Raw genomic sequence first — 12,035 nt, 5'->3', positions numbered from 1 at the left:
TTCACATCCATTGGGGACCTTAGAAATGCTTGCAGTCCATGAGAATGATATTTCATTTAAAATTATTAATTCTGCTCTTGTGGCTTTGGGTCAGTAAAATTACATGCTGTTCTTCAAAAGTATTGCATTGGCGTTTGGGAGAAAGGAAAGGTTTGAGGCTGTTTTTTCTTTCCTAAACAAAATAGGAGAAAGGAAAATTAATGCTCGTTAGCCTTATGCTTGATTAAAGGATTGCTTAGTTTTTCTGATCCTCTTTTCCTCTGGGTTACATCCCGTGGATTACAAGTAGCTTTGCTGCGGTCAGCATAGATCAGGCTTAGGGATGCTTTGTGAAATCTTTTTCACAAAATAAATGTGTTTTTCATAAGGTTTGCAGTAAATTGGGCTTACAGGGAAAGCCACCCGTTCTTTGCTGAAGAGAGACAGCAGTGTAACCTGTTGAGTCCCCAGATCCCCTTTGTATTTAAACCTTGTGTTTTGAGTCTGAATTATGGTAGGGCAGTAGCAATAAAAATCTAATTTTCAAGAGAATAACTAGCTGTAAGACAGGCAGGGTTGTGTTTTGGAGTTATGCAGTGTAACCATTTTTACTCTGTTTTTCAGGAATTGTGAAGGTCGGAATATTCGATACAAAACCTGCAGTAGTAATGTGAGTCTGGCCTTTAATCCTATTTTACTTATTCAAACAATGTGTTAAAGAAATGCCGCTTCTCATTTAAAACCTTATGGGGCATAATTTTCTTTCCATCATTATTACCATTTTAAAAGATTCCAGTCTGCATGACACCACAAGCTCTCAAATTTAGGCTTCCCAAATGGACGTTTTCTTTTGAAATTATAGTGCCAATTGTGATTCAGAATGTTTTATATCATTTATTAGAAGAGTTACACATTTTGAAGGATTAACGAATCAGTTCTCATCTTAAACTAGCAAGTGCTTTTCCTGGGGGTACTGTCTTTCAGATGAAACATTAAACTAAGCTCCTGATCATTTGTGATCATTAATGATACAGGGGCACCCTTCACATGAGCAAAGAGGTTAATGGCCTGTGTCCCTTTCAAAACTTGAATTGGATAATTACTCTTTATATTCCCTCTGCTCGCCTAAGCCCAGATCTTTATGCAAAAGCACGTATATTCAGGTACACTGGCATAGATGATTGCTGTGACTGAATGTAAAGCTGGAGTTTTGACTATACAGTTGCTGTTACTGTGATGCAATCACATTTTATTTTTACAGACACGTTTTATGAAAACCAGTCTCACACAGCATACTTCACGACTTGTGCCCAACTGATTTGTAGGGATGCTTTGTGCTGTTTGAACAGCTGCTGCCTTTCACCCCAGATGCTGTAGTCCCTTTAAGGTGTGCAGCTCATGCGGGACTTTGGGGTACCACTGATCGACAGGCCACGCATACAAACACGATAATTCAGGAGGGTTTATGGTCAGCAGTCACCTCCTTGCACTGGTTACCTTACAGTACAGTGTGACATTTGTATAATCCCATCCCAGAAAAGTAAGAAGGTAGATAAGTAATTAAAGTACTAAAGCATCTTTTCTTTTTTTTTTTTTACTGTAGTGCAATTTATTAATCTGCTTCTGGCTCTGGGAGAAAGGCAGCATTTTTCACACAAATACCCCTTAAAAGGTGAGGCCTGCAGTTCCCTTGGGTTGAGTTATACCCAGGCAAGAGCAGGCGATACTCACGTCACTGCCAGCCCTGTGATTCCTGCCAGCAGCAGGCAGCTGGGAAGTATGACATGTTCTCCTTAGGAGGGCTGACACTGGAAGTTGCCCAGTAAATATGTTGAACCAGTGTATCTCCTGGGAGAACTGGCCATTCCCACTCTTCAGTTTGCCACACCTACCATTTCTCGTGTGCCAGTTGGCTTCTGCCCTCCTCGAGAACAAGGCTTGCTAGCACCTTGAATTGCTCCAACACTCCACTCCTCAGCGTTGGATGGATTTTCCACCACAGCGGCTCACAGCCTAAGTTTCTGCTGGCAGAAGCTAGTGGAAGTGATTAATGAATCCGGCCCAGTGCATGCAAAAATCAGATTCTGGAGACAAAACCTGTCACTTGCCCTTTCAGAAGAAAAGGCCTAGCAGTTTTGTGCACAACGTCCTTAGCTCCTAAATAAAAATGCCACATGCAAAAAATACCATAATCCGTTAAAGCTGTGTGATAAGGTAAATTATGGCCAGCCAGTGTGTAAGCGGTAAACAAACTGTAAAATCTATTTGCTCCGTTCCTTAACGAGATATCTAGTTGTATGCATTGCATACAGTAACATACCTCTGCTCCAGCCTGGGCACTGCAGCTTCCTACCCAACGGCACAAGGAAGTCAACGTAGTACACCTTGTTCTTCTGGCGAAAGGACCAGAAAACAACCCAGTGTACAGAAAAAGGAGAAAGATGAGATCCACTTGGGCGTATTTTCTGCTGTAAGCAGAGGTCTACGTGCTTTTAGGATACGTAAGAGCAATTGTGGGCAGTGCTCGTTTTAAGGATTATGCAGTAAAAATGTAATGGAAATGAAGGCACTTTTTGCTTCAGCGTAGAGAAAATTAAGATGATTACCATATCCTTTCTGAACTCCCAGGGAGTTTTTCTGAAGTCACTGGGGCCTGTTTTTTAACTTTAGGACTTATTTTAAAACGATAAGTGGCAAGCGTCTTGCATGTGAATCTGTTTGAATTTATGATGATTCAAATGTTAATTTCCAGACAGGAAGCTGCCTTTACAGTTCTGCTTTTGGGGCATGTCTGAAAGGGATCAGGTTTCCATTTCAGTTCAGATACAGCCAGAATCTCTCAGGAACGGTTTTTCCTAGAGTATGGATCAGATAATGGAGAACTCCTGAGAAAAATATATTTCGTGAGATTTCCACTGTTAATACAGTTAATCTTTGAATTTGGCGTCACTGAATTCACACCCAGCATCAGACCTGACTTAACCTTGAAATGGGAGTTTACACCTAATGTAAACCTGGGACTACCTAGGCCAGTTTTGTTTCAAATTGTATCATTTTCCCCAAAGCGTTATTTTTAATGAATTCTTCTCACTTTTGGAGTAAAATTTTAGTTTGAAAATTAAGAGTTTATACTAGTTTCTTTCCATATTAGTAGGTATTATTGTTAACCACATGAGACATTCAGTATATATACACTGTGTAAAGTTGTCTGCAAATGTAATTTTGCTACATGATACATTACAACACTAACATCTATATTGGGGAGTACAAATGAAGCACAACTTAATATGTGTGTCATTCTAATGAAAAGAACAAGAATCATTTTACCAGAAAATTGGTTTCATCTGGATTTGTAATAGAATAGTAGTAAGTTCATTGAATTCAAGCGTAGTTCCAGAATAATATTAGTGATATTTCAATCAAAAAATTAATTCAAGGTCTTAGCAACAAAATAATTGCTGGGATTAAGGCATAGGTTTAGCTTGCTTATCTTTCTATCATAACTGAGATGCCAGGTGCACGATTTCCTAAAACTGTGTGTGTATGCTTTCAGCTTTTCTTATAGAGACATTGGAGAAATAAACTATATAAACTATTCGTTATATGCTGTTCAATGAGATTTTCAGTCTTTCTTAACCCCTCTTTTTTAATATTTCCATTTTTGTATATACTGTTACATTCTAATGCTATGATGTGCGCTATATGGAAGTGTTTAAGATAATCCTTTAGGGTCCTATTCATAGAACAAGTTATTTGGGCCATTTCCCCATAAATTTCACATTCTTATATGCCAAAAAGTCACTTACACGTTTGCCAGAGTGACTCTTCTACAGTAAGAAAAAACACTACTTTGTAACACATTTCCCCATGTTTAATTCCATTATAAACTTTTATGATATGCAGATAATGCTCACTCTTGTTCAACGTATTCATCAGATTATTGTCCCGGTATCCGCTTCTTAACCAGCTCATTTATCCCATTCAGAAAATCTTGGCTGAACTGTGCCTACTTTAGGTCTATAATACTTCACCTTGAGTTGCATAGTTTCTCTCTAATCTGTTCATTTATTTATTGTATTTATAATGCTGATGGACCATATGGCTCTTGTGGCAAGGGTGGTTTCTAGCTCAGGTATCTTGATTTTACTTAACAAGTGGCCTGAAAATTGTGGAGGAAAAACAAAGAACCTGAAGCTAATTTCAAAAAGAAAACAAAACAATGACTTCATCGGTTTTGGCTGGGTTTCAACAAAATGCGATTCAAAGAATAAAACTAGACAAAGGGCTAGACTTTCTTTGGTGTCATCGTTTTTACTGGGAATTTTCTTGCCTTCTCTTTTGTGCTTTTTTCAGTGGAGTAATTGTTGGCAGGAACCACAGGGTCTGATGCAACCTTCATATTTTGTACATGAACATTGCCTACAAAGATACAGATTTCCCAGGTTAGCTTTGTTTTCAAGGGCTAAGAGTGCTCACTGCCAAAACTCAAATGATACATAAGAAGCCAGCCCTTAAATGCAGTAGTTTTTAATCATCTGTCACAAAAGGAATGGGAATATATATATATGTATTTTTAACCTGCATGGTAGTCATGTCTCAAGCATCTTTTTCAGATCTGTCTGTCTAATGATATGTTCATAAGTCATGTCGTAAATATGCTTCATTCTACTACAAGATCTGGATGTGATTATTTTGCCAACATTTTCATGTATTAGACCTCATAGATACGTCCTCAGCTCCTTGTGTAGTGTATGAACCTACAAAGGGCCTGGCTATCGTTCAGTGGGTCGAGTGTAAAACAAAAGCTATTGCTGAAGTTAAGAAGTCTGAAAAATACTGAAATTAGCAGCAAAAATATTTAACAAACAAGAAAAAAATGTGGAATATTGAGAGGGAAGAGGGAATGACGGAATGAATTTCTGTCTGAAATAGGTTAAAACCAAAAAAACATACAAACAGGATGAGGATTGGGGCCCATGTATCATTGCCTGACGGCGTGGCCTTGCCCACTTCCCGAACGTGTGTCACCCTTGCCTAGTTCTCTCACATTTTGCCGCCCCCTTTTCCTTTCTATTTTTTAAACTCCCTCTCCCTTTTCTAATCCACTCTAATGCAATTAACCTGAAGTTTACAAATCCTCTTGTTGCCTTGATTACATTCCTCTCTGTGCTTAGCTGTCTTTCTGTTTACATTATAAACTCCTTTCTCTATACAAATATTTATTGTTCCCAGGAAAACAAGGATATGAACTTGGTTGCCGTCCAAATTCTGATATAATGCAAGTGATAATAATTTCAGCCCTTTGATATCCCTTTGTGATGCTCTTTTTATGCTCCTGCTTTTGAACACAGCTCAAACGTAAAGCAGGTGGAGCTGGCATATGAATCGAGCTGTCAGGATCGCTGTGTGTTCTTTGAAGATGCCAAAAGAGAATAGGGAGACGAGAATTCACTTGCTCTCAAGCAGCCAGGAAGCGAGTGGAAGGAAGGAGCTGCATTGTGTTGAAGCAATGAGAAACATACAGTAACCACGGATTGACATCCTGACATTGTGGTGTTTGTATCTTGGCATTGCATCAACACCGAGTGATAATGATTTGTAACAACTGCCTGTCAAAACTCAGCCTGAGGCCATCGCTCTGCCTGTTTTACAGATAGCTCTTTAATTCTTTGTGATGAAAATGTAGCTGTGCACGGCCGAATAACACTACTCCGAAGTATTGCTTCTAACTTTACCTGAATCTAACTTCCACTTATTATTTTTCTCCTTAGCTACTCCTCTATTTGTGACGGTGGAAGGGAACCATATGGTATCCATATGAACTCTGAAGTCCTCTCTGCTTTTTAGACTTGCTATTGTGGAAAATGAGAGGTGACAGATAAGTCAGAGCCAAATTCTGCTCTCATTTACACCAGTGCAAACTTGGTGAATTTCTCAGGAGTGACTGCAGTGAATAAGGGTGTAGAAGCTCTCGCTTATGGTATTTTGCAGAGGTACAACTCTCAAAGAATTACAGTAACTGTAATTTCTCCTTGTCTTATTCCATCATTTTATAATTTAAAATAACATGGCTCAAACTAGAATTATCCCAGATTAAAAATAACACAAAATGCCTTAGCATCATTCTGAGTTATTCTCACTGTAAGGTGTAACACTGGACAGAGTTGAAAAGTGTTGCTGGGAACACACAGTGAATCGCTCGCTGCTCAGCTGCAGAAACCCCACGTGTTGATCAGTAGAGAGAATATCGATTTTAGAAGGTGTTTTATGCAGGGCTACAAATAAATCAGAGACAGCTTCTAGATTACTGTTTTCTATGGTGAAAAAAATCTAAGGCATTGACGAAGTATTAAGCTAATGCAATGCCAACTCATCCAGATTCACGTGAGCAAAATGGTGTCAGCACAACATTGCTGAGGGCATCAGACTAATATTCAAACATTTCTCACGTATTTTTTAATCTCCAGTACTGCGTAATGCACTTACTATTTCGTTAGCTTTTTTCCAGGGAAGGTTCAGTTCACTGATAAGGTTGAAGCTGTGTTCAGGATTAGTATTGTTAACTAATACTTAGTAATAAGTTCCATGAGTTCAGCTGACACATCACAATCTTTCAGTCTTACATCCAATGAAAACAAAACTTTGTTAAAATCAGCCTCACATCTGGCTTATATGTGCCAGTGGAATTTTTTGAAGAATATCCTTTCAGTCTGGCGTATGGACTATTTGACACTGGACATACCTTCAAATGAAGTCTTTAGTGAGAAATTGTTTGACACACTAGCTCTTTCGTCAGTACTTTACCAAAGTTATTTTCGAATAAATCTGTATTCGTCTCCATTCCTGTCACTGTAGTTCAGTATTAACATCATCGTTTGGGTGCAATGCTTTATGTAGAAAAAAATATTTTAGAATATATTATTTTGAACAGTTCTCATATTTGGTCTTTCAGCTGTATATGCCCAGGCTCTGTATGGGAGGAGGTACGGAACTGTCTCATTAAACCTGGAACTATATGATCTGTAGTAACCAATCTGAAGTATATTTTATTTCAACAAAGGAAGTCTTACTTGCTTCCATGAGGTGAAGGTAGTTTATAATTAGACTGAAAGTTCTGGTGTCTCCTCCTAATGCTCTTGTCCCCTTTCTGAGCAATACTGAACAATTAATTAGACAAATTTTTATTTCTTTACGTATAAGTAGCAATAATACCTCTTTCATTACTCTGACACGTGAACTGATGAATAACTGCAGACCACTCAGAAATCCTTAAGTGGAAAAAGCTATTGAAAAGAGAAATATTAAATGTCAGACATCTCATTATAGTCACTTAAAATATATAGATTCTTTTAGAAGCTAAATCTTATTACAAAACCAGATTTTAAATGTACTATATAACATCATAAAAAGTAGCATTTTTAATTTTCCTCTCATATCAGTTATCTTGTTATTACTGGACTGTACGTGATATTCTGTTACTTGCGCTGCAAGCAATGGATTAAGCAACATGAATTGTCTTAATACACACAGTAAAACTTTGCAATATGGCATATTTGTCGTAGCGGATCGGTTCATGAACCAAGCCTCCCTTGAACAGATTCCGTGTAATTCATCAGATAACTTTATTGCAAATGCAAAGTATTCCCTTCTTGAAAAAAATACGTCCTTTGGTTTGTTTTTAGGACTGCCCTTCAGATGTCGGTGACTTTAGAGCGCAGCAGTGTTCAGCCTACAACGATGTCAAATACCAGGGACATTTTTACGAGTGGATCCCTGTGTATAATGATCCTACTGCACCGTGTGCCCTGAAATGTCAAGCTCTGGGGAAGAACTTGGTTGTGGAGCTGGCCCCAAAAGTACTAGATGGTACTCGTTGCAATACTGAATCCTTGGATATGTGCATCAGTGGAATATGCCAGGTATGTTCATGGTGTAAATCTAAACGTGACCTTTGTTGTGAGGCATTTTGCTCATAAGCTGGCACTTTGTGGTTGTTTCCCTTTCTTGCACACAAAAGTTCCTGACTGCCGCAGCCATTGATTTTTTTATATATAAATAAAAGCTCAGTACCATCCACTCACTCTTCTATTTATATGTGTAAAAATTAATGAAACTAGTTTCTAGCCCTTAGTATGTCTATTAGGGTGTGATGAGGCCTTCCATTTCATTTTACACCTTCTCTGAGTCTTATATCTTACAAACTCTGCTAAGGAGAAAATTTGACATTTTATGAGATCCAACCCAGAATGGTAGGTGTGTGTTTATGACTGTCTTGTTGTATGGGTCGAATGAGTTTATCTTGTGATTGAATGAATTGATTTTTAGTATCTTTTTACTGGATGTCTACATTTCTAGATATATTTATTGTTATTATTTGAATTATGCTATTGACTTTACACAGTCGGTGTAAAAACAGAGAGTTATAATATTTGAGGCTTGTCAGCTTTGCCCATGTCTCACTAACAAAGTAATATCGCAATCTTAACTTTTATGAACAGAATAATTTTATATAGAACGGATATATTATTGCAATTAGTTTTCTTTCTCTGCAAGTGGCTGTTGCTCTGTTAAATGCCTATAATGTGTGCGACTCAAAAATGCAGGATATGGCACAGTGAGCAAAATAGCTCCGTTATAGGGGAAAATCTGACACATCTGGCAGAAGAGTGGTGCACGGATTATGGCAGCATTAATATATGATCTGGACCTTGCTGTGGGTTTTATGTGACTTCTATGTATACTACAGTTCCAATACCAGTCGTGCCAACACACAATGCATCTGCTGCCTCTGAAACAGAAGAAGAATTCCTTACAGTTTTCCCCTTCAAGAGGCCGCATTTGTCAATAGTACTTCACAGTGGTATCCAGCAGTGTTAATTACCCTGCGCATTTAAAATAGGATATACCTCTATAAACTCTGGAAGCACTTGCCAAATAACATTTCTTTTGCAGTATTCTTAGTGATGTCTCCTCTTCTAATACAAGCTTTCATCCTGTCAAAGCCTTTTCTAGGTGGTACGTCTACAGCAGCCTTTGCTGCTTGTCCCTTGCAGCACATGAGTGTCATTGAATGACTGAATCCAATGGAGCTCTGTGTTTTTGTTGCTCAGAGTGTGGTGGGGTTTCCAGTATCTCCTAGAGTGACTTCAAACATCTACCACCCTCCACACAGTGCATAATATTCACTTTGTCTAGAGCGGGTCCAATTTTGTGAAGAACAGTTGAAAGGTATATTTAAAAGGGCTGCCTACAATGTCTCTTGTTAGTATCCTGTAGTATTCATGTGTATATCTGCTATCACATGCTTGGAAACGTAAACAATCTATTTTTAGAATAAACCGAGTAGTGGCAAAATAAATGAATCGTTCCAGAAGCAGGCATTAGAACTATTTTACGCTGTTGATGAGAATCAATCAAACAGAAGAATCAATCTTCTGTTCCATTTCTTCTTTTTTTCGTTCTTTTCTAATTCCACAAAAATATTTTTCAGTGTGAGAGAACATCTTCAGGAAAAAAAACTAAACGTGTTTAGGATGTGTCCTGTGCTGTGACTTAGGCAATTTAATTAATTTGTAACAACCTCATAAACAGTTAGGTGTTTTCACTCTGTTTCCTTTAGGTGACTGGCTGTTGCTGAGGTATTTCTGCACAAATGGAAAATTTCTCCTTTTTAAAGTATATATTTGATAATTTAGCATTGGATAATTTTATTGAGGTAAAAATTTGAATTTAAATTCAATGAATTGAGATGAAAGGTCATTTGAAATGACCCTTTTCTCTTTGCAGACTGTTTCGGGCACAAAGAGGGAAGGTTGGTTTCTTGTGCAAGGGACCGCGGGAGGTGGGGGACTTCCTCAGAAACCGACCCCGAGCTTTGTTGCTACTCCTCTTCAAGCAGAAAAAGAAAACAAATTGACATCTAATCTTTCCTGGAAAAATATGGTTATTTAGTCAACTGCCATTAAGAGAGAAGACAGCAAAATTGTGATTCTCTACAATTGTTGCTATAAGATCAGTCTGCTGGGTTCTGACATATATTTGGCACAGCCTGCAAATAACTTGGCAAGTGTTTTTACAATTAACTCATCTAAATAAACATGTCATACTGCTGATGTGGATATCTTCGCTTTTATGCCTGGGAGCACCAAAGAGTTAGTTTAAGGAGACTGGCTTGCCTGAGTCCCTTTCCAACTGGTGCTGGTTTTGCTCATTTATTGTCTCAAAGTTGGCAGGTTTTATAAGATTTCGGCTTCCCCTCCTCCCTGCAACATGACTTCACTTTCATCTCTTTTCTTGTTCTTGGTAAGGCAGGGCTGCATCGCTAGTTCTGCCTCTTGGGTTCTTCTTCAGACCCTCTCCCTGAATTTTCAAGGACGGTGAGTTCCTGCTGTCCCGCCTCAGCTCTGATTCCTTTGCACTTCCCTTAACAAGCAGAATCAAGCTCAATAACCTGCTGTCAAGGAAAATCCTGAGATGGCAAAACTGCGCTCTGGGTAGGAGGCTTGAGGCTTCAAGGGAAGTAAAATCTAAAGGTGGTCGAGCAGGGAAAAGTTTAACGGGAAAGTTAACAAGATACTTTGGGGTTGCTTGAGGCTTAACTCAGCCAAACCATTTGATCATGTTTTAGTCTGCTACTGCCGTGCCACTGTTACCAAAGCAAATATCTGGGGCTGTTGTGTTAAACGGGGACAGGTCAAAACTTCACTGCCGGGAGGATTTTCACACTTAACTTCGCATATTTTTTTCTCGTCTCTGCACAATTCCCGACGCATTTTTTTCATATAATATATTCCTGCTGTGCCCATCTGGATGTGGGTGGAGACATTTAAAAACATCTGCATGTCAGACACATGTGTGGGCAACACTTACCCAGTTACTCCGCCTGCTTTGGGGCTCTGCCTCTCCCTGGTTTTTGTTTTTAATTCACGCGGACCTGCTTTTTCTCTACCAGAAAGCAGACTGGGATGTTACATGTGTCAGTACCTGAAATGGTTACAGGGATAATTTTCCTAATATGGAGCAATGCTTTTGACAATAAATACACGCATCACCCAAAAAATCTGGAGTCCTAAAGAGCAGCCTGAGTAGTTGTGTCCTAGGCTGTCACAATTAGGTCAAAGATGATGTAAATCCTGCGGTGAACTTTCCATTTAGTGTCAGCAAGTTGTTTGTGTTCCAAAAAAAGGCAGACACTACACTACATTTTTGTAGCATATGGCATAAATTTAAGCTGACACCAGAACACATCCCATATGTCAAGTGGGGTGCCATCAGGCTCTGCCATGCTAGTTCTTCGCTGTCACGATATGGCAAGTAGGTGTCTCTCTCCCGCGCCACCAAAGCACTCACGCTTGGTGTAACTGTTGGAGTTTTCACCGAAAACAGTTTCAGTAAGCTTTTGGAAGACTATTGCACTTTTTTTTTTATGAGCTTTGCTCATGCTTTAATCTTAAAATCGTAGCAGATTATTAATGTCTTCTGAGTCTTGACTCCTTTTATTCTGAGAGTTGCCTTCTCAAAGTGCTTGTTTAAGCTGGTTTGTGTACTTTCCCTTCTGATTCCTACAGATACATCTTTTTGCCTGTAAATATGTTAAAGGACTGCCCAAGATGCACAGGAGGTTTGGTGTTCAGGTACTTGGAAAGGAGCGTTTCCTTTCCATCGTGTGTCACAGCAGACATAAAGCCGTATTTCTCACATATGTTAGTCAGATTACTTAACCCTTGAATAGCAGTTTAAAAAGCACCTTTTTTTTTTCCCAACAATGGACATTTACAATCTTTTTTTAATATTTAAAAATAAGAAACAAATGTCCACATTGACTTTTCCTCCTTTTTTCACCTTCAAAGCTCAAGTAACTTATTCATAGGAAGAACTGATTTTGAGGTAGCTCTGTGTTAAGTCTTTATACTGAACCTGGCATTCCTTCCTGGGTACCATCGATTAGCAAACACGTGGAGTAAAGTACACTTTGGAGCACGGAGGAATCCCTGTGTAGAGAGACTTGTACTCTGCCTATGTATTACTGCAGGCACCAGAGGTAGGCTGGACCTTAT

At 38.8% G+C, this 12,035-nt stretch overlaps 1 protein-coding gene across 8 annotated transcripts in view; it reads left to right on the top strand.

The window, feature by feature from the left end:
* ADAMTSL3 (ADAMTS like 3) overlaps window positions 1–12,035 on the top strand; it is a 199,159-nt gene that overhangs the window by 98,715 nt on the left and 88,409 nt on the right. For 7 of the 8 annotated variants that reach the window (XM_074600807.1, XM_074600805.1, XM_074600804.1 and 4 more), the window contains 2 exons: window positions 604–649; window positions 7,662–7,898. In XM_074600807.1, coding sequence (XP_074456908.1) covers window positions 604–649; window positions 7,662–7,898 — 283 coding nt within the window. Of the gene's footprint in view, window positions 1–603; window positions 650–7,661; window positions 7,899–12,035 lie in introns of those variants that run through there. The other variant, XM_074600811.1, reaches the window with a different exon arrangement.

The sequence above is a fragment of the Larus michahellis genome, chromosome 9 (genome assembly GCF_964199755.1).
Source record: "Larus michahellis chromosome 9, bLarMic1.1, whole genome shotgun sequence".
In the NCBI taxonomy this organism is placed as follows: domain Eukaryota; kingdom Metazoa; phylum Chordata; class Aves; order Charadriiformes; family Laridae; genus Larus; species Larus michahellis.
Note: the sequence above shows the minus strand (reverse complement) of the source record. Positions and strands in the feature narration are given on the sequence as shown.